General features: G+C 44.1%; 1 protein-coding gene across 2 annotated transcripts; it reads right to left on the bottom strand.

Moving 5' to 3' along the window:
- Positions 1-1,982: 1,982 nt before the first annotated feature.
- On the bottom strand, positions 1,983-7,877 carry NKX2-6 (NK2 homeobox 6). Of its 2 annotated transcripts, none has more exons than XM_036751963.1 (2): positions 7,509-7,877; positions 1,983-3,025 (listed from the first exon to the last, which is right to left on the bottom strand). In XM_036751963.1, the coding sequence occupies exons 1-2, from the start codon at positions 7,801-7,803 to the stop codon at positions 2,466-2,468; spliced, it is 855 nt and encodes a 284-aa protein (XP_036607858.1). In that variant the 5' UTR covers positions 7,804-7,877; the 3' UTR covers positions 1,983-2,465. The 2 variants fall into 2 exon arrangements, 1 of the variants encoding a protein (XP_036607858.1); XR_005009958.1 differs by lacking the exon at positions 7,509-7,877 and adding an exon at positions 5,744-6,164 and having other exon boundaries at positions 2,971-3,025.
- Between the last annotated feature and the right edge of the window lie 14,533 nt (positions 7,878-22,410).

Below are 22,410 nucleotides of genomic sequence, written 5' to 3'. Positions count from 1 at the left end.
ATCCATTACAAGATGAATTTTCATAAAAATCCATTGTAGCAATTTTTAAAATGCGCACATATTAGCAAAAAAAAAAATATGGAGTTTTCCATGAATGGAGAGTGGAGTCATTGGAATAAAGCAAGAAAGAGGGAAATTATGTTAGGAGAATGCTGCATAGTCTCCATCTAAATAGGTTTGAATTCTCTGATATTGAGATATACAAGTCACTTTCCCACTTGGCATTAGGAAGATCCGGGTTTGAGTCCTTTGTGTTACACTTCCAACAACAAGGAAGTTTCACCTTCTAGCTCTAAATCTGCTGCTATTAGCATTGGTGGAGGTAGCTTCCCCCACACAGAAAACCATGCATCCTCCCCATGTTCCTGTAAGTGACACAGAGCCAAATGCCCTTTGTTTTCCTAGAATCCAAGGAGACAGAGTTGTTATAACATTGGCACATAATGAAACATTCAAATTTCACTTTAGAGAAGTGAATGGCCCAGGAGTTAAACATTGGAGACTTTTATTGATTCAAAATCAAGTGGGAGAAAAACATCAGTCCTGGATTTTCCCCACCACATGTTTACTGAAAGAACATTTCCCAACTGAGCCCTGGATCTTAATAAAAATATATATATTTACATTTGATTTCATCTCTTTCAGTCTAAACATCTCTCAGAATCTTGATCTCAGGGCATTTTCTGGGGAACCATAGCCGTGCCAGGAAGTCTGTGTTTATTTACCAGTCACCAGATGACACATCTTACGTCACCTCCTGTTTCTTAGTCTAAAACTTAGAATCTTTTTTCTAGATTGAAAGAAACCTTTGGGATAAAATCAAAGGAAAAGAAAGGATTAGATAAAAATGACTCCAGAGGTTGAATTATCTCTGTCCTTGCCTTTAGATATTGCATCTTTAGACTGAGAATTCCTGGCTTTGCATCTTGAAATTTCAGCCCTCCCTCCCTTGGAAATTCTTGTTTATAAGTGGGCATTTGAGGAGAGGAGGTGAAAGCTTTGAATGGATTCCACCCCAAATTACGCATAATTTAAAAAAAAAAACTTACTCCCTCCTGTAATTTACAGGGGAAAAAAACAGATAAGATACAGGAATCTACTAGGGATATGATGCTGGGCTTGTAGAAACAAAATGGGTTGGGCTGTCACTCATGAAATGCCCCCTCTTTGAGGTACCTGGTACACTCAGGAGGTTTGGTCCTCAGTGACAATGAGCATCTGTGAGGGCTGCTCCATGGTCCTGAGAAAAGCCTGTCCTCTACTTTTTCCTCTCACCTTCCTGTTGTCCCTTGTCTTCTCCTGATCTTCACCTTCTACTTTAGTGTTAAATTGGGAGATCTAGAGAATCTTTTCCAAGTTTTCCATTGGTCGCAAAGGGATTTTTCTCCCTCATGCCACAGAGCAGCAGGGTGCAGTGGGAAAAGTTTTGGGTTGGGAGTCAGGAAACACCTGGATTCCAGTTCCACCTCTGACAGCTACTAGCTTTGTGACCAGGAAAAGTCTCCACCAGAGTTGTCTCACAAGTAAAATAGGGATAGGACTAACGTACCACCACCAGCACCGCCTCTACCTCCAGGTCGTTGTGAGTGTCAGGAAAGCATTTTGCAAACCTGAGTGCTAGCTAAAAGTGCTGTCGGAATGTTACCAGTGATTATTAGCAGCTGGATCCAATTAAACCTACAGCGCTGGTAGTGAGGGGTTATCAGGTGAGTGGTAAGACCTAGGACCCGTTGGTTTCGATCCAGAAGAGACTTTAGCCCCAAACCTTTATTTTATAGATAAGGAAACCCAGGCTTATAGAGGGGAAGTGATTACGTCTAACAGGTAAGAAGTGGCAGAGTATCTACCTTTTCCTGGCTCCAAATAGACCGTTCTTTCCACTTGCCGCAAGTGGCCTTCGAGACCAGCCTTACTTCTGTGAAGGAAGTGGTGAGCGGGGATATAACCATCAGAAGAATGTCTGCCACTGCCTTGGGGGGGGGGAGTTTTGGGGGGGAAAGGGGAGGAAGTAGGGAATTAAATAATGCTAGTTGAATGAATGGACATACTGAAATATGCTGGTGGGATGCATCAGACCCTTTGGACATTCCTTATTCTAGGTTAACAGGAACAAGCAGTCTAGTCTGGGCTTTGCCAAGTGACTTAGGACAAGTCACTTTCCTACTCTAGGCTTTTCACTGTCACCTGCAAAAGGAGAGGCCCGAAGTCGACGATCTCGAAGGTATCTTCTGGGGTGCTTGCTATCTGACAATGTAGACCATGTAGTTGAGGAATGAAAATTAACCAAAAATGGAGCGGACAGAGCCTCTTGGCGAGCAGGATTGTCTGGGATCTGGTGAGGGAGACAGTTTATATGCACCAACAGTAGGCGAAGGAGGAGACCGCCAGTCGGGAGCAATCTCCCTGGGTTCTAATGCTCCCTCCGCGCAGAACAGTCCAGAGGTGCAGGATGTGGCCTGCGGACCTCACCAGGCCCTGATGCCCTGCAGCGCGGCTTGCAATTGTCCCTGGGAGCTCTGGGCCGACTGGTCTGCCACGGCGAAGCTCAGGTTCGCGCGGGAGCCTACGGCCTGGTAGCCGGCGGCTGGAACAGCGCTATAGGGGGCGCCGTAGCAAGGGTAGGGGGCGTAGGGAGGCGCGCCGTAGGGCTGGCCTCCTGCTCGGACGCAGGGTCTGCCATCCCGGACCAGCACGGGCACTGCCACCCTGCGTGCCGGCGGGGGCGGGAGCGGCTGGCCCGCCAGCTCCAGGGACGCGTCCTGGCGTTGTCTCTTGCACTTATAGCGACGGTTTTGAAACCAGATCTTCACCTGCGTAGAGGTGAGCTGCAGCGCGCGGGCCAGGTGTTCACGCTCCGGCGCGGACAGGTACCTCTGCTGCCGGAAGCGGCGCTCCAATTCGAACACTTGTGCCTGTGAGAAGAGGACGCGGGGCTTCCGTCGCGGACGAGCCTTGGAGCGCTCGGTGCAGGGGCCTCCGGGGCAGCCCGACTTGCTGCTGATGTTGTCCCCGCCCGGGCCTTGTCCTGCAAGCAAATGAGACAGGACCGAGAGGGAGACAACAGCGTGAGCAGTCCGACCTCTACCATCCGAATCTGGGGAGCCTGGGTGCTTTGATTTCCAAGGACCTCCCCCGCTCTCCGGTACCTGCAGCCAGATTGGAGAGGGAGCTTGGAGGTACTGGAAAGGATGCTAAACTGTGTGCGTTTAACTTCTGCTTGGGACACTTAGAGCTGGGGGACCTGGACCAGGCATTTAACTTTCCTCTGTGCTTCAGTTTTCTCATCTGTTTTCTCATCTGGTGGCGATGACACCTATAGTACTTTGGGAATATACTACTATATACATAAAGTGCTTTGTACGAACGCCGCCGAGTTATGCTAACTATGTGATCTGGGGCAACTCCCTTCACTTCTAGGCCACAGCTTCCCCCTCTGTAAAATTAGAGGGTCGGAATAGATCAGCACCAAGGTTCCTTCCAGCCCCCAAACGTAAAGAGACGATGAAGAGTATTGAATGTGGGGATTCATTTTGCTAGACTGCATATCGCTAGGAGGATTTTGGTTTTCTTTTTTCTTTTTCCCAATGGGTGGAGGAGGTAGCAGGAACAAATAAATGCTCGTTAGCATCTAAAATAAAATAAATGTATCTAAAAGATAAAACAGTCTACTCGAGTCTTGCGATCAGAACTCTAGCTCCTGAAGGGACGCCAGAGGTCAAACTACTCCAACCCGCTTCTTTTTAAAGATGAGGAAACAGGTTTCGCCCTAGAAGGTTAAGTGCCTAACTAGCCCAAGGTTACATAGGTAATAGGTGGTCAGATGAGTTTTGAACCCCAGTCTTCGAATTCCAAAGCCACCATACGCCTAGAAGCGAGTCTAGGCTCTGGCATTAACTAGCTAGAGACAATCGATCCACTTGTTTCCCTCGATATTATATGGAGACAATAATACTTCCAGGTGAGGAATACTTGCAGTGAGAAAAGCTCTTTGTAAACCGTTAAATGGCCTCATAGGCATGCGCTATTATCATTCTGCGTTAATGACCCTGTCTCTAAAGTCTGCCTACATTGTCTATACGTTACCCCAGATCCACGGTTTATCCGTGTGGCGGCGCAGGCAGCTAGTGCAGGTGCCTGACTCTCTCAGCCAAATTTCATGAGTTGTCTGGTTAAAACGTATCATCCGGCAGTCAACTCTCTGATAAATGGCTTCCCAGTGTTGTGAGGCTGCTTCTGGATCCTCGGACACAGTACATAGCCAGTATATGGCGGAAAGTTTCCTAAGTTTGTTCGTACCTGCCGCACAACTGTTAAGGCAATGCTCCCAGATCGGACTTGGTCATTTTCCTGTTTTCCATTGTAGAGGCTAGTATTTCTCGGCACCGGCCCGCCCCACCCCCCCCTTCCTCCTGCTGCCCCTCTTTCTTTCGTCGTCGTCGTCGTCGTCTTCTTCTTCTCCTTCTCCTTCTCCTTCTTCTCCTTCTCCTTCTCCTTCTCCTTCTCCTTCTCCTTCTCCTTCTTCTTTTTCTCCCTCCTTCTCCTTCTCCTTCTCCTCCTCCTCCTCCTCCTTCTTCTCCTTCTCCTCCTCCTCCTCCTCCTCCTCCTCCTCTTCCCTCCTCCACCTCCTCCTCCTTCGTCTTCTTCTTATTCTTCATCTTCTTCTTCTTCTTCTTCTTCTTCTTCTTCTTCTTCTTCTTCTTCTTCTGTCTCCTCCCCCTCCTCTTCTTCCCCCTCTCCTCTCCCTCTCTCTCCTTTTCTCTTCTCTGTCTCTTCTCACGCTTTCTCATCTCTCTCTGACTTTCAGTCACCTCTCTACATTTCTTTGTCTCACAATCTTTCTCTTTCTCTATCTCTCTTTGTCTCAATCTCTGTGTCTCCCTCCTTCCCTCTTTCTCGCCTCTATCTCTCCTTTCTCCCTCTGTCTCTCTCTTCTCTGTTTCCGCCTGTCTGTCTGTCTCTCTGTCTTTCTCTCCCTTCCTCTGTCTTGCCCTCCTCTCTCTGCATCTATCTCTGCATCTTTTTCTGTCTCTCTCTCACATACGCGAGCACACACAGACACAGACACACACACACAGACACAGACACAGACACAGACACACAGACACACAGACACACAGACACACACACACACACACACACACACACACACACACCCCTGCCTCTAAGGTGCCTCCAAAATTCCTCTGCCTTTTTCTGCATCTTCAAGACTCAGGGCTGAGCTTCAAGGAATGAGAGAAGAAAAAGATTCATCTGACAAACCCACCCTGAGGATGGGGTCCCAGTCTGACCCAGGGCTGGGGGCAAAGGCGCAGACTCCAATATTTATCGGGCAATACACCCAAGTCTGTGTTCTTAAGCAATTGTTTCAAAGTTCTGGACAAGTGGAGAGAAGAGGCCAAGACCGGAACAGAGAATTGGACTGTCCAGTGTTCACAGCGGCTAATCATTTTGGTCATTATAACTGGGTGTGAGGCCTCAGGCCTGTCTCTTCACTTCTCTGAGAATCAGTTTCCTTATCTTGCCAACTTCGAGATCTTTAGGGCCCCTGAGGCTTCTTAAATCCCAGTGATTTGGAAGGTCAGAAAAAGGAGCCTTTTCCTGTTCGGGTTGGGTCTCCTCTCCTCCCCCCGCCCTTCCTGGAGGGAAGGAGAATGGAACCTGGAGCTACAGCGCTCCATGCGCCATGCCTGGAGCACTGGATTTCTGTTTCAATAGCAAATTTCATCCAGGGTTTTAGACTTACCTAAGGGGTAGCTTTTCAGCCAAATGGTTTCCTATTTGGAGCAAACACGGGCAAAAGACCCAGACCAGAGCTCTTCTGTCCCGGAGGCTTTTGAAGGAACTCTTCCATTTCTGTTCCTCCTTTCCCCAGCGTTCAATGCCCAGGCCTGAGGTCAAAACAGTTGGAGATTCTGGAACATCTGGGAGTGCCTCATCTGTCCAGGGGAAACGAGATTGCCCGAGAATTGCCAGGCTGGGAACCTCGGCTCCCCTCCCCGCCCAGCTGGTCCCTCAGCCCGGCTGTCTTCTGGCCTTGTTGGTTTGGAATTTTGTCCTGAATTTGACGGTCAGAAGCATGCCAGGCCCTTGGACACTTTGCAGAAAGGATAATAGTATCGATAACGAATTTCCTCAGCGCTTTTAGAGGTTTACAAAGCCCTTCACTCACCACGGCCTTGGGACTGCGGTAGTTCTAATATTAATGTCCCTCTTTTATGGACGGGAAATAAGGGAGAGAGAGAGAGAGAGAGAGAGAGAGAGAGAGAGAGAGAGAGAGAGAGAGAGAGAGAGAGAGAGAGAGAGATTTGCCAGATCCATTCAGCTAGAAACCGTCAGAGCTGGGATTCAAACCCACCTACTCCCTTCTCATTAATGTCTCAGCCTAAAGAGCTTTCCCCTTAGAATCCGGAAACCTGGATTTGAATCCCTGCGATTGCTCCTATCCCTTGATTATCTAGGCTCTGCTCTCCAAAGGGAATCCGGAGCCCGGAGCTCCTTCCGAGGCTGGATGTAGGGGGTTTAGGCCCCAAGTCACCCTGATTCATCGAATTAGAGTTGGGGGGAACACCTTGGAGATCATTCAGCCCAATCTTTTATTTATTTATTGGGTGCGGGGGTGGAGGAGCATAGGAGCCTGGAGAAGGGCACAGCGGCCCGCTGGTGGGATGGTCCGATGGTCCATGTTACTTCTATCAGCTCAGCGCTTTAAATTTTTCCCAAACTCTCCCATACTCTCCCACTGAATCTCTCGAACAGCCCTCTGAGAGATGAAGGATGCCATCTTTCTCTTCATTTTACAGATAAAGAAACTGAGGGCAGGAGAGCCTTTCTTAAGGTTAATCGGCTGATCAGTTGCAGAGCCTGAACTGAAATCCAAGTGTCCTCCAATCCCCCTCCTCTCCCGCCTCTGCCAACCAATTTCGGGGCTCTTTATACATTAGTGCTCCCCAAAGCATCGTATCAGCGCTCCAGGCCTGGAAGGGTGTAGTGATGTACCCCAGGACACGCAGGTAATAAATAGCGAAGACAGAATTTGACTTCAGGTCCTCTGACCCCGACTCAGACTTTCTATCACAATAATTCCGGGAGTTATGGAGAGGGTTTGCTTCGTTTGGTTTTGTTGGGGTCTTTTGTTTGTTTTGATGGGAGGTGGGTTTCGGTGGAGAGTGAGCTAAGGAGGCCATAACTGACTTAATATTTACGCGGGGTTTAAAGTATTTCACTGAGAGGAGATGAGTGGGTAGGGTTTGACGAAGATGGGGAGGGAGGCTGGCTACCTGAGAAAATGAACCTGCGGACATGTGACTTGCACACTGATACGAAAGGTACGGAAGCTCTGCCCCAGACAGCTCGGGAAGCTAGCTGTGAGGTTGGAATTCTATCGCTGAAGTGGGGAGAGGGTGCGTGGCCTTGTGGGTGCAGAGAGGAAAAAGGACAAAGTTCTATAGGGAAGCCGGAGCGGCCCTCTCGGGCTCTCCTCCCCAGGGTGGGCTGCGCGCCTTACTCACTTGTCAACCCTGCCGGCTCCGTGGTCATTTCAAGGACGGCGTTACAGCAACTCCCCAGGGCCTCGAACTCTTCTTTGGTAGTGCTCCTGGGCCAGCAGCTACCAGCACCTGGAGGCCCGTGGCTGGAGGCTGCGTCCCTGGGGCTTTTGTGTGCGTCCTGTGTGGATTCCTGCGTCCTGCAAGTGTTGGAGCCGAGGAATACAGCACAGTTGGGTTTCTGGCAGCGCTGCTCCTGTTCCTGACCGAGGATGTCTCTAACTGAGAAGGGCGTCGAGGTTATGGGGCTTGATAGCATCCTGCCTGCAGGGTGTGGAGGGAGCCCTGGCCCAGCCCACAGAGGCCCCAGGTGGTCTGTATCTGGCAACAGGAACGCACTGCGGCTCGGGGCACGTCTGTCACCTCCAGCTCGGTGAGAGGCACCCAGTGGCTCGACCTCTCCAGTACGGTCTCAGAGGCGTCCGCATCGACTTAGGGGGACCAGGGGTTGGGAATAGGGAAGCTGCCAGCCCCATTGGCTCCCCCTGAAACCACGTGAATCTAAGCTTCACCTTCTTGCCTGAAGCCACCCCGCTTCCCCTCCCCTTCCCAGCTCTGACAATCTTTATCATCTCTGTCCTTTTCTATCCTTAGCCCTCCTGCCCCCCTAGTTCTCCCCCCACCCATAGGGAATACCGTATTAACCTTTGAAACGCTTGGGCCGTCGTCAGACCTTCTGTTCTCAAAACTGGGAACTTGATGACATGTGAAAAACCTTATCTGCATAAATACGGCCAGAGCAGTAAGTGATCTGGGACGCCGGAGTAGGTGTGAGCCTATTAGGGTTAGCCAGTTTTGTTGGGCCTCCAGAAAGGGGACGAGAAGGGCTGAGGTCGAAGGAAGGGGGCAGCTGAACTGGATTTCTACTAATGTAGTCAACCCTGTTTATGTCCATTGCAGCTTTTGCTCACCTGTCTATGTTTCGCTTTATTCAAGGGTGTGTGTGTGTGGGGGGGTGTCTGTGTCTGTGACTGTGTGTAGAACCGAGGCGCAGAGTTGACGGATGAGCTAGCACTAAGATTCTAGGGACCCTGGCTTCCAGTTCGTTTCTCCTCTCCTCGAGGTAAAGGAAGAGCAGTTTGCAAAGAAATCCGCACCAGGGAACCTGAGGCTGGCCCAGGGTCCCAGAGGGCCCAGCTCCTCTGTGCTGAAAGCGGGGAGGGTAAGGAGGCAGCAATGGGGGCAAAGACCTCTGCCAGCAAACCCACGTGGAGAGGGGCTGGTCTTTGAAGAGACATCTGCGGGAGGTAGGAAAGACTCAAAAGGCAGAAAGCATAGCCTCTCTCTCAGAGACTGGGAAGTCCAATTACAAGCATTGACCGCGGACCGGCTTGGCTAGAAAAAAATCGCCAGAATCCATTCCCTGAGGTCTTTTTTGGATTGGGGAGGAATGGCGGGAGACTGGGGAGAACAGCTGGATTTGTTCTTCCTTGGACTCCACAGTTTCTGGTTAACCCTAACCCTCCCCAGTCACCAGTGGAAAGGTAGCCCTACCCACGGATAAGTGTCAGCTCCAGCCAACATTCGGTCTGCCTCCTTTGGGAGATCTCCAGGATGGGACATCACTACCTGGGAGGAGGGCAGTCCAGATATCTGGGAACCTGGCAGCTGCGCCTAGTCTCCCTTTGGCCGGCTGCCTTCCTCCTCTTTAAGACCCTTTCCTGGTTTCCTTCATCTCCTCCCTTCCTTTCCCCTTTCTCTCTTAAAGTTTCTTGTCTACGCTGTTACTACGTAGGATACACTCGAACCTGATTTCTCTCTCCCGATTTCTAGCCCCTCCGCCCCAACTACCTGCTCTATTTTATGAGTTTTTATTTTTTTAGTAAAGTTGGGCTACATGTATATATATATATATATATATATATATATATATATATATATATATATATATATATATGTGTGTGTGTGTGTGTGTGTGTGTGTGTGTGTGTGTGTGTGTGTGTGTGTTTTCGTGGCGCTTCCCCCTAGAGAATGGAAGCAATTCTCTTTGCTTTTTCTTTGTATCCCCCAGAACTTAGCCCAGTGCTGGGAACACAGTAGGTGCTCAATGAATGCTTGTAAATGAGTCAGCCTCAGTTGATCCCTTATCGTTGGCAAGAATATTGTGTGTGCCAGGTGTTCCCAGGTAGACCCTCATGTCTTGAAAATTGGTTATTTTGTGTCCACTTTCGAGTCCGTCTCTTTAAAGTGTATACCTATTAAATTTAAAATGTTTTTGTTTCTTTAATGGTAAAAATGTCCTTTAGAATTGTGTGTTCAATAAACAGAATACAATTCTCTGCAGTTTTGCAACGTTCTTCGTTTCTTTGTTCCAGGGTTCTCTCCAGAGAATTCGAAGCCTCTCTTCTGCTGCTTCACCCCACCCCACCCTAGGCATTAGGAGATCTTGACGACCTCTAAACAACCACAATGACAGAGACAGTGAAGGCCATTATTACTTGCTGGCCAGTCTTCAGATGAGGAAGGTCTCTAGATACAGCTACAGTCCTGTTCAGAAGGAACACAAAAGCTGGCTGCCAGTTCAGACTCACTGGAAACCTTGACTCTGGTATTATTTCTTGTTATATACGTATTATGATGCTTGTATATGGTCAGAGGGAGGGAGGGATGGGGGGGAGAGAGAGAAAGAGAGAGAGAGAGAGAGAGAGAGAGAGAGAGAAAACATAAGATCTCAGAGCTTCAACATGCTCTGAGGTAGTCAATTTAAATATTTATAGATGGAGAAACTGAGGCTCGATAAGATTAAGTAGCTTGACTAAGTCATAATAAATTTTACAGATAGATCTGAACCAGTTTTTTTTTTTTTTTGCTCCAAGTCCTGGACTCTATTCCCAGAAAATACCTTTGGTATAAGTTCCAGAAACCTTTTTGAATGGAATTGAATTTGTAAGCTGCCACATGATAGCTTGCTACACAGCACACAGACACTGAAGTTTAGAAGAGGGAAGGATCATGGTGGGTACCAGTTTTAGGGGAAGCTTCTTGAAGGATGTCATGTAGGATGTAACTGAAGTCTTTAAAATTCGTTTTTAACTTTTAATTTTTTCCAATTAACAAGGGCTTAGTTTTGCTTATTTTCTCTTGCCCACTCCCCAAATTGAAGGAAAGAGAAACAACTCCATCATAACAAATATGGACAACTAAGCAACACATTCCCAAATAGGTCTGATAATATTATATCTTATTCTGAATCTTGATTCCATCACCTGGCCGTCAGGAGATGGGTAGTGCATGGGTTCTCTGGAATCATGGCTCATCACTGCACTGATCACAGTTTTTCAGCCTTTTGAGTTGTTTGTCTTCACAATTTTGTTTTTGTATAAATTATTCTCCTATTTCTGTTCACTTCATTTTGGATCCATTCACACCAGTCTCACTAGGTTTCTCTGGCACCTTCCCTTTCATCATTTGTTACAATACGATATTCCATCACATTCTTATGCAACAATTTGTTCGGTCCTTATTCAATTGATGGGTGTCCCCTTAATTTCTAGTTCCTTTACCTCTACAAAAACAGCTGCTATAAATATGTCTATACATATGAATAGGTCTTTTATCTCTTTCTTTGATGTCTTTGGGGCATAGGCCTAGCAGTAGAATTGATGGGTTAAAAGGTACACCCAGTTTAGTGACTTACTGGGCAGAGTTCAAAATTGCTTTCTTTTGTGTCTGTACCCACCACTCCCCAGCTCTACCTACAGTTAATTATTGTGCCTGTTGTCCCCCAGCCTCTCCAACATGTCATCTTTGCTGGTGAGAGATGGAACATTAGAGTTGCTTTGATTTTTCCAATTATTTGGAGCATTTTTGTATAACTACTGATAGGATTTCTTGCTTGGCAAACAGCTTGCCTATATCTTTTGATCGTTTACCTAGAGCTTGAATCCTATGTGACGGCCCCCAAAAGATTCCTTTGTATGTCTCCATGGGAGAAACAAAGAATTTCAGCCCATCTTCTTTTCAGAGGTCAAGTGCTAGAAGGCAAGGGGCACTAGCTGGGGTAAAAACCAAACAAACAAAACAACAAAAAACAAACCCAAATCGTTTTGGATTACATTGCTCTGAGGGGCCTCCAGAAGACAGTTGGCTTATGCAGTCCTTGGCACTTCTGTTTGGCCTGAAAAATCCCTCTCTGTTTATCTGCCAGCTTTCTCCTCTCTGACTCTTTTTCGATCTCTTACTTCCTTTCTGCCTCAGTTTCTCTGTCTTTTTATCTCTTGCTGTCCCTGTATCTCCGAGTCTGTGTTTGTCTCTCTCCCTCTTCCTCTCTCAGTGTTCTCTGTCATCGAACAAGGTTGCGAAATGGTGACCAGAGACTGTCCTCTAGTATTTGGGACTCTTCCTCCTTTCCTTTAGCAGGTGGGAGACAACACGCCCTAAGAAGGGACTGATCCTAGGTCACAAAGAGAAACTGTAGGTGGATTGAGGGTGGGTGAGGTTGGAAGAGTCCGGAGGACGGAGAAGAAACCCAGATGTACAACCCAAGGATTCTGACCCCCCAGCTCTAAGGCACTGCCCCGAGGGTCACAGAATCTTCTCTGTACCGGCTGTCCGAGACCCTCTGGTTCATTCTCTCCCTGAGATCCCTCAGGCCAACCTACTCTGTGTCTACACGGGACAAGAGGCCGGACAGCCTCTACTTGGAGAGTTCACTAGAGTTCACCACACCAGTAGTCCACTTCGCGCCACTTTGCGGCTGCTTTCAGCGTTGGGAAACTATTTTCTTTATGCAGCGCTTTTCAGCAAATTTCGACTTACAAAGGCTCTGAAGCCCGGGGACCTGAGTTCGAATCTCTCCTAGGTTGCTCATTATTGTGTGACCTAAAATAGCTTATAGATCCTGCCGGAGCATTTGTAAAATTGAGGGGGTTGTCCCCTGAGGTCCCTTCTGGGACTAAATTTGTGATGCTAGTCTTGCCCTCTAGGACCACGATATTCAAAAAGATTCTGTGTTGTCTAGGTCCTCTAGCCCTCCGCTTTATAGGAGAGAATGCACCCTAGCCCTACACTGTCCCTGGCCTGGCAGCAAATTTAGGAAAAAAAAAAAAGAAAAGAAAAAAGTCTTTTTTCCCCCCTACTCCTTCTCCCCCGCTCCTGGGAAGTACTGCATGGGGGAGGGGACAGGAAAAGAAGGAACTGCGAAGCAATAAAACCAATCACAGCGATTAGCGTCCATTAGGATCGCATTAGCGCCTGGATTTCCGAGATAAGGGCTGCTGGCCGCCACCGCTTGGGCTTTCAGACCCAGACAGACTGGAGCGGGGTGGGGGAGAGGCTTGGCAACACTCCGAGCGACCCCTGAGGCCCACAATCCGAGGAGACCGGAAACCTTCAGGCCCTGCCCGGGTGAAGAGGCTGAGGGTGAAGGGCAACTTCCTAAATGCCGAAATATGTGACTCTACTCCTGATTTCTCTACCTCGGGTTTATCCAGTCATAGTGTGCCATAGCGGATAGACCTCCTCGGACCAGAAGTCAGGGTGACCAAGGTTCGAATTCCGCCTGTTGTGTGAACCTGGATAAGTCTCTGAACTTTTGTGAGCTCAGTTTCCTCATAAGTAAAAAAAGAAAGAGAATTAAATCAACGCGCATTTATTAAACGTTTTAGTGTACCAGGCACCATGGTAGAGGTTGGATAATAGAAAAACAAAAGTGAAACAGTTCCTGTGTTCAGGCAACTTCCATTCTAAAGGGGGTGGGGGGGGGAGGCAGCTGGTACGCACACGAAGAGTATAAGATAGTTTAGAAAAAGCACTAACAACGCCCGCTTTTGGGTTGTGAAAATCAAATGACATGACGGCTGTAAAGAGCTTTGCAAGCCTTAGAACGCTTTATAAATGTCACCTGCTTGCCATATTATTCCGTTTTCTCAACCAACATTTTAATTCAACAAGCATTTATTAAATGAGGCAGCTAGGTGGTGGAGTAGATAGAGTACAGACCCTGAAGTCAGGGGGACTCGAATTCAAATCTGACGAGCTGTGCCACCCTGAGCAACTCGCTTAACCCTGTTTGCCTCGATTTCCTCATCTGGCAAATGAGTTGGAGAAGGAAATGGCAAACCACTCCAGCATCTTTACCAAGGAAACCCCAAATGGGGTCACCAAGAGTCAGAAATAACTCAACATTCATTAAACACAATTTCTAGGCCTATGCTAGGCAGTGGGGATTTAAAAAAAGACAACAGCTGTTTTCCTCTCCCTCAAAAAGTTTATCTTCTAATGGGGGCTACACAACATATACTCAAATAAGTGAATACAAAGGCTTTTTTGGGGAGGGATAGTAGAGGCTGACAACTGGCTCAATAAGAAATGTACTCATTGTTGTGTTCTTTCTGCATAACCTTGGCTAGGACTGAGCAGAGCTCTGTCATTTTTATGTTCCACATAAAAATTATTCATTTCCAAATCATTTAGAAAAATTCAGACCATCTGAATCAATACCATATCCTAACTACTGGAGCAGCATTCTCTAGAAATATCAAAACATTTTGAAATGTTGCAATACTTAACATCATCCACATATTTTCAATTTTCCCCCAAATGATCACCTTTTTATTCTATAATGCTCTTAACTATAAAATCAATTTAAACAATTTTAGGTAAATTCCTATATATGTATTGGATGTGGGGTATATTATGTGGCAAATGCTTTATTTAATAAGTTAAAAGTTACTTACAGACATAGCCTATAAATGAAAAGGACGGTAAAGAGAGACCTAGATTTCTGGGATACTTTTACTGCTTGTGTATGGATGACTTAAGGGTGTAAGGATGGAAAGTCTCTGGACCCATGCTTTTAACATGAGAGATTCAAGTAGAAACCAACACAGAGTTCACCAGTTGACAATATCTTTTGAACTTGACTTTTGGGGAACATCGGTCCACTGAACCCTGAGAACGTTGACCATGATCACATCATTGTCACTCCCATATGGGCTTATAGGACTCAACACAGACTTAATAGTAAAGATTGAGAATATGAACTTCATTGCTGTCCTGGACAATGGAACTCAAGTATCATATTTAAATCATTGAAAGAGATAATTGAGGGAAACTTCTGGGGGCAGAGCCAAGATGGCTGAGTTAAGAAAGCACTAAGCTGCATTCTCCCAACATTCCCCTCCAGATAACTTAAAAGCAATGCCTCAAATTGAATTCTGGAGGGGCAGAGCCAATAAAAAGTAAGAGTGAGACATTCTTCCCACCTAAGACAATTTAGGAGATCAGGAAGCTAGATTTGTGACACAAGGGTAAGGACTGACTTGAAACCCAGGTGGATGAAACACCAGTGGTAGGTCTAGGATGTGGAAACAGAAACAGCAGTAACTTTAAGGGCTCTCAAGACAGAAATGTTAAGGGGACTGGCAACTTGTCAGAAAGGGGATTATGGAAAACCCCTGTGGTAGCCCTGGATGCAGGATGAGATGCCATTTGGCAACTCCATTGCCTATACCCACTTCTGAATCATAGTTAAAGGGTGGAGAGGAGCACTTTTGGTCCAGAGGGAGTGGAAGCACTGAAAGGCATTATCACTTTTGTCCACAAAGGATCAGGGGCCCTTCTAGGGTAAAGAAAAGAATGCAGACCAGGAAAGTAGTGACTGCACCATTCCTCAGATCACACCACCTTGGAAACACTGAAAACTTCCAAACACCCAGAACTAGCTCTGAAAACAGTAGTATGAAAAAGTCTGAAGGTTGGGACAGTGTTCCTCCCTACCTTATGTAAAGAAGAGAGCCCAACTTAAACATAAAGTTCAAAATCAAGAAATAGAGTGGAAAAAATGGGCAAAGAACAACAATCACAAAGAACCTGACCATAAAAACTACTATGGGGAGAGGGAAGATCAAGACACAAACTCAGAAGAAGGCAATAAAGTCAAAACAGGTACAAGTAAAACCTCAAATTTTTAAAAGCATATATGAATTGGGCACAAACCCCACAAGAATTTTTGGAAGAGCTAAAAATGATTTTCAAAATCAAGTAAGAGTGATGGTGGAAATTAGGTTAAAAATAAAAGCCAAGGGAAAAAATATGAAAAGAGAATTGAGATCTTCATGAAAGAGGCACACAAATACTGAAGAAAATGACATCTTAAAAGGCAGAATTGGTCAAATGGAAAAAGAAGTACAAAAATTCACTGAAGAAAAGAACTCCTTAAAAAGCAGAATTGTCCAAATGGAAAAAAAGATACAAAAGTTCACTGAAAAAAGTTCCTTAAAAATTAGAATTGGGCAAGTAGAAGCTAATGACTCCATGAGACATCAAGAAAAAATAAAACAAAGTCAAAAGGAAAATAAAAAGGAAATGTGAAACATCTCATCAGAAAAATAAGTGGTATCTAAATGTTATAAAATTTATAAAGCACTTTAAGGTTTGCAGAGTGCTTTCCATTTGCCACTTGATCCTCACAGCTACCTTTCCAGGGAGGTGCTTCTCCTTCTCCACCTTAAAACCTAAATCACCCTGGCTTCATTGAATGGCCAATAATAGTCCCAGCTCAAGCCTCTGTGACTCATTGTTTAGATTTTTTACGGCTTGGAAAGGATGTAAATAGCAATTATTTTTTTTTTTGTTTTGGCCAGAAACTCTGAGGGTCTTTGCCTCCCAGACTGATGTCTTAGTGATGGTAAATTGGACATCTTTTGTCTCAACTTTTACCTAGCTCCCAATCATTGATTGCCCAAAGCCTCAGACAAACTGAGACCTGGGAAAGACCTGAATTTAGAAAAGCCAGGGTCAGCCAGTGCATCCTGAGTCATCACCATTCATTTGTCTTCACCTTTGTCTCATCACTGGTCTTCGATGACTCTGGAGGAGAGACTGAGTCTGACTACTGTGCACAGGGCAGCTTTGCCCACTCATGTCCAATTCACTGAAAAGTCAAGATATCATCGTTGTGATGTCACTGGTCCAATAAGTAATATCTATCATAAACCAAGAGCAAGCATTATCTGTGATAAGGATAAACTTGAAAAATAAATAAATAAACTTCCTAATTAGATTGGACTGAAGCAAAGGTGTCCATTATCACCACTATTATTCAATATTTGTATTCAAAATGCTAGCTGTAGCAGTAAGACAAGAAAAAGAAATTGAAGGAATAAAAATAGGCAATGAGGAAACAACACTTATCACCATTTGCAGATGATATGATTGCTAACTTAGTAGAGAATCAACTAAAAAAACAATTGGAACAATTTTAACAACTTCAGCAAAGTTGTGAGATCTAAAATAAACCCACTACATCATCAGCATTTTTATATACTACCAAGAAAACCCCACAGCAAGAGATAGAAAGAAATTCCATTTATAATAACTGCAGACAATATCAAATACCAACCCCAGGATTATATAAATATAATTATAAAGTACTTTTCACACAAATATAGGCAGATCTAAACAACTGGAGAAATATTAATTGCTCATGAGTAGGCTGAGCCAACATAATAAAAATGACAGTTCTACATAAATTAATTTACTTATTCAGTGCCATACCAATCAAACTACCAAAGAATTATTTTATAGGGCTAGAAAAAATAATAACAAAATTCATCTGGAAGAACAAAAGGTCAACAATATCAAATAAATCGATGAAAACATTGTGAAGGAAAGTGGCCCATCAGGTCCAGATTTCAAACTATATTACAAAGAGACAATCATGAAAACAATCTAGTACTGGTTAAGAAATAGAATAGTGGATCAGTGGAATAGAGTAGTTACACAATACACAGTAGCAAATTACCGTAGCAATATAGTGTTTGATAAACCCAAATTTCCAAGCTTTTGGGACAAGAACTCACCATTTGACAAAAATTGCTTTATGCCAACATTTGTTTACACCCTGCCCCCCTCCCCAATGAGTGGTTGAGAATTATTTGTTCCAGCAGTCATGAGGCCATCTAAAGCAGGCATTGTGAAAAGCTTAGAGTTTGGTCAGACATCAAAAATGCCAGGGTCATCCACTGCATCCTGGGGCAGTCATCCTGACTTTTGTCTTGTCATTGGACTTCTATGACTCTGGAAGAGAGAGTGAGGCTGATGACTGTGCAACTCTGCCTCACTTAAATCCAATTCATCATTCCTGTCTTCGATTCTCTTCATAAACAAGGATGAACAACAATTTTTATCTATCAGAAGCTAGTCTCCCTTTGGAGACTTCTGTCTGATGATATGAGTAACCTGTTAAATTAAAATATTCCATTAATCAATATCTATAGTTAAGTCAATCAGAAAGAAAGCTTATTTAGTCCTTAGAAATTATATCAATTTTCCAATTCCTCTTTTCATCTGGTCCTAACCAGTCCCTTGTATGACGCAGAATTCTTTGTTCTCCATTATCCCACTTGTCATAACTTTTGTAATGCTATGGCCAATGAGCAATGTTTACAGTTTGATGATTGACACACCCAGTGGCTCAACATTGCAAATTGACCTACTTCCCTATTCCTGTAAATCCTATGAATATGCACCAATATTACTAGTATATATTAATTCCATGACCATGCCTTTTGATTAATTTCTCTTTTTAGATTATAAGAAAACCCAGTATTTGGCCATGAATATCCATAGTTACTGAGAAGACTAGGATCCCATTTGTTGGCGATTGCTAGCCTTCCTAGTGAATTGATCATGCTTTGAACTCTGTGTCTCAGCTTCTCTTTATCACAGATTTTTATTGTGACAGGATTATGGGAAGTAAAATGTATAAGTTTGATTACACAAATTTTTTTAAAAAGCATTTTCACAAACAAAATGAATGCAGCCAAAATTAGAAGGATACTGGGAAAAATGTACAGTAAGTTTTTCTGATAAAGACCTCATTTTCAAATATATAGGGAACTGAGATGAATTTATTAAAATAACAGTCATATCCTCATTGATAATTGGTCAAAGGATATGAACAGGCAGTCTTCAGAAAAAGAAATCAAAGCTATTAATAGTCACATGAAAAGTGCTCTAAATTGCTATTGATTAGAAGGCAAATGTTCTAAGTACATGACCAGGATGTGGAATGTCTGAGACCCAACCCCCCAGAATCCCCCTCACCAACTCTTATGTCTTCTGAGATGATTCCTTTGCTTGCATTGGAAGATGTCAGAAACCATATGAAAGATCCTGTGGTCAGTGGCATTGAGGAGCCCAGCAGCCAATTATCACCTATGAACAGTAGTATCAAAGAAGCATGGAAAGATATAAATGCATGTAAATTACTGCACTTTGGACAAAAAGAATTAAAATCGAAGAGGGTAGTATGTCACAGGTATAAATTATCCTAGACTGTCTGCTAGGCAGCCAGTGGTTCTTGGTATTGGATTTACACAGTGGATGCTGTCAGAGTCGTTTAACTGAGGAATAAAAAAGAGAAGATTTTTTTTTTAATTCCCAACTATATTTTGCCACTTTGACAGTATGTTCCAAAGCAATGAAGGAGCAACTGTCATTTTCCAGAGAGCTATTACTGTATAAGACACACTCCTTTTTCCCAAAAATTTGGGGTCTAAAAACTGGGAGCATCTTGTACAGTGGTTGTAGATTTTTTTACTTGTATTTCCTGCTTTTTCATGCTTTTTGTCTTTGTGTTTATTGTTTTGCATTTGTTATCGGTATATTAGGTTACATTTTGCCACGTTCTGCCCAGAAATGGCTCAGAAAAGATTTTCATGCAGTGCTGAATTCAAGCTAAAAGTGATCCAGTCTGCAAAAGTGAATGGAAATCGTGCTGCTGAATGTAAGGTTGGTTCTGCTCCAACTGAGAAAACAATCCGAGACTGGTTATGAGAAGAAGAAACCCTACTGAAAACGCCAGGGCAGAAGAAGGCAAGTCAGCAAAATGGCCTGATTTAGAGAGGGAACTGAAGATATGGATTGAAGAGCAAAGGCCAATTGGAATTCTTCTGTCCACAAAGATGGTTCAGCACGAGTCAAGAAGAAATGCTGATGAAAAAGAAGCTACTGATTTCAAAGGAGGACACAACGGGTGCTTCAGATTCATGAAACGGAACGGACTGAGCATGTGTACACGCACCGGACTTGTCCAAAAGACGCCTGAAAGCTGTGAGCAGAAGGTCCTAGAATTTCATTGTGTTATTGCATGAATTTCATGATGAATAAAACTCGAGTTCAATAACTTTATGTAATACATTTTTTTTTCAAATTTCAGGCCCCCAAATTAAGGTGCATCTTATACATGGGGAAATACATTACTCATTTGGAAGTATCGGTGTACTTAGATGACCTCATTGTCTTTGGGAAAAGCAGAAAAGACTCTGATGAAAGTGTTGGATTAGCTGTCAGTTGATAAATATCTGTCCCATAGTATCTCAACAACCATAGAAAATAGAAGCATTCTTGAATTGGCCCTTTACAAATTTGTTCAGGGCTCTGCTACTGTTGCCCAAACACTGAAAGCCCTCTGTTGTAAAATATGATTGAAGAGACCCAGAAAGAGAAAGGCAAGAAATGACAAATTGTCTTAAAAACTATAAGACCATCTGGAGAGAGACAAATGGGCACACATGAATAAGCATTCAAAGATTTTGTCAACTCTCTTGAACCTGTACCTGCTGTGAGCTATGCTGGTCTAAGCCTGCCCTTTTTCCTCAATGTGGAAGATCTGGCAGCTCTTCTGTATCAAGAAAGTAATGGTCGCCAGAAACCAAATGCATTTGCCAGTAGAGGTTGAGTGGTGAGACTTGTTATCTTATACATAAGCTGGGATTCTTGGCTTTTAAATAGATTATTACTGAGCAGTTCAAATGCCATGAGTATAGAATGAGATTACAAGTGTGGACTGACAACAACCTACTGGCATATTTTGACCAGTGCCAAGATAGATGCTGACTGTCAGATATGGGTACTAGCACTAGTGAACTATGAATTCAAAACACAATTCACTTTGGGTCATAAAGACTAATGTGGATGTAGATACTCTATCCTGAAGGCTAAGGAACAATGAGAATGAAAACAATGTGTGATAATCAGAGAACTGGAAGACATTCAAGTGACAGTGTAGCTGAGAACTTGGGACTTCTCCCATTTGATATGTTAGCAGCACCTGTGAATCTTGTTTCATCAAATGAACCTTCTTTGCTTTAGGCATCTGTAGATGACTGGCAGTGAGAGGAATTGTTGATGAAAGACTGTAAGAAGTTGTATAATCCAAGAAGAAAGTAGATTATGGGGAAGGACTCAAATCTCAGATGCCTGAATGCTCCTTACTATTTAGACAGTGGCAGAAGTTGGAGAAGTTTAATGAAGTGCTTACTATACCTGATGGTGACTGATCCCAGACATGGTACCAGGAAGCTCTTGGTGCAACCCAGAATATATTTCTCTACCCAATGGCTTATGAGTGAAGAGAGGATCCTGGAACAAGTAAAAACTGATTTTACTGTTTCTAGATAGCACCTGAGGACACATAGAAGTGTGAAACTGATGCTTGGTATCTGCAAAGAAAAGCATTGCCACCTTGTGCAGCATATTTGAAGGAGATAAGCATGACCAACTGTTAGACTTTCCTTGCACTGGCATTCTCCCCACTCCCATACTGACTTTTTTAATCTCTAAAAGGAGCTGGTAAGAACATAAGTCTACCTTGTTGGTGATCGAGCCCTTCAGCAGGCATGCTGAATGGAGCATACCAAACCAGAAATAAGAAAGCATCTGTAGGTGCTAAAGGTGTATTTAAGCAATATTTTTCAGCATAGGATGCTTTTTTAAGATCTGTTCTAACCAAGGGAGGGACTCCAGAAACACATCATCCTACAAGAAGACATAAATTTTACACAATTTAAACCTCCTCTGTAACCTCTAGCTCCTGGGACCTCTCCCTTTTTCTGATTGGAGAGGCTGGATATTAATGAGCTCCTTCCAGAGCCTCCCAGACAATCAGTCACTGTGGAGAGGGGGAATCTGGACTAATATTAGAAGGATCATCCAACTGGATCCCTTTGGTGAGCAGAAGCCTGGGATGAAGAGGGCTGTGCTGAGATACTTGGAGACCACAGAATTCCCTTGTAGTGCTCACAAGTGGGCACTCCTCCCTTCAAGCTACACTGGCTTTCTGTCTCCTGGATGTGGGGTGGGACATACTTAAGACTATTTTCTGGACTATTCAGGGAAGGAAAACTAGGTAGAAGGTCTTTGGGAGGGTAGGAGGTCATGGACATTGAATGGGGTGGGGGAGAAAAGTTTTTATATTAATTTTTTAATAAATTAAACTTCAAAATAAATATTACTTTTAGTGAGAATTAACTACAAATATAATTATTCTGGAGAATCATGGAAAATGTCATGAATTTATGCAGTGAAGGAAACAATATCTACAATGACTACAACAATGTGTATGGAAAAGAACAACCCTATACAAAAGTAGCAAAAATAAACATTACTCAATTACAAAGAACAAGTGATGCTCTAAATCAGGGAAGAGAGAAGACACGTTTGCCCAAGCGGGTGAGGGCGTCCACCAGTGCAGAATGTGGCATATTTTCTTAAATTTTCCCGAAGTGTTTATTGCTACATTTTTTTTCTTCTTCCTTGGTTCCTTTTTTCTTTCTTTTCCTTTTGATTCTTTGCAATAAGAAATGGCTCTTTGGGAAAGGGGAGGGAGTGTGATACAGGAAAAACTTTAGGTGATGGAAAATAAAAAATTATTTTTAAAAAATGATGAATAAAATTTGACCAAAAAAAGTCAGTCTGAAATTAAGACATTTTCCGTGACCCTTGGACAAATCTCATCACCTGCGTGAAGGTTTCCTCTTATGTACAACAAAGGGAAGGGACTGAATAATCCTTCCAAATGACAATCCTGTGTGTGACCTTTACTTTTCTTTGAATGCTTTTGGGGAGCTGAGAGCAAACT

Source organism: Trichosurus vulpecula, chromosome 3 (genome assembly GCF_011100635.1).
Source record: "Trichosurus vulpecula isolate mTriVul1 chromosome 3, mTriVul1.pri, whole genome shotgun sequence".
Taxonomy (NCBI): domain Eukaryota; kingdom Metazoa; phylum Chordata; class Mammalia; order Diprotodontia; family Phalangeridae; genus Trichosurus; species Trichosurus vulpecula.
The sequence above is the reverse complement of the archived record's forward strand: the minus strand, read 5'-3'. Positions and strand labels throughout refer to the sequence as shown.

Coding starts and splice junctions, on each gene's coding strand:
- NKX2-6 (XM_036751963.1), bottom strand. CDS start 7,803: ATGCTATCAAGCCCCATAACCTCGACGCCCTTCTCAGTTAGAGACATC. Junction 3,026..7,508: donor GGAGCCGGCAGGGTTGACAA/GTGAGTAAGGCG, acceptor ATTTGCTTGCAG/GACAAGGCCCGGGCGGGGAC.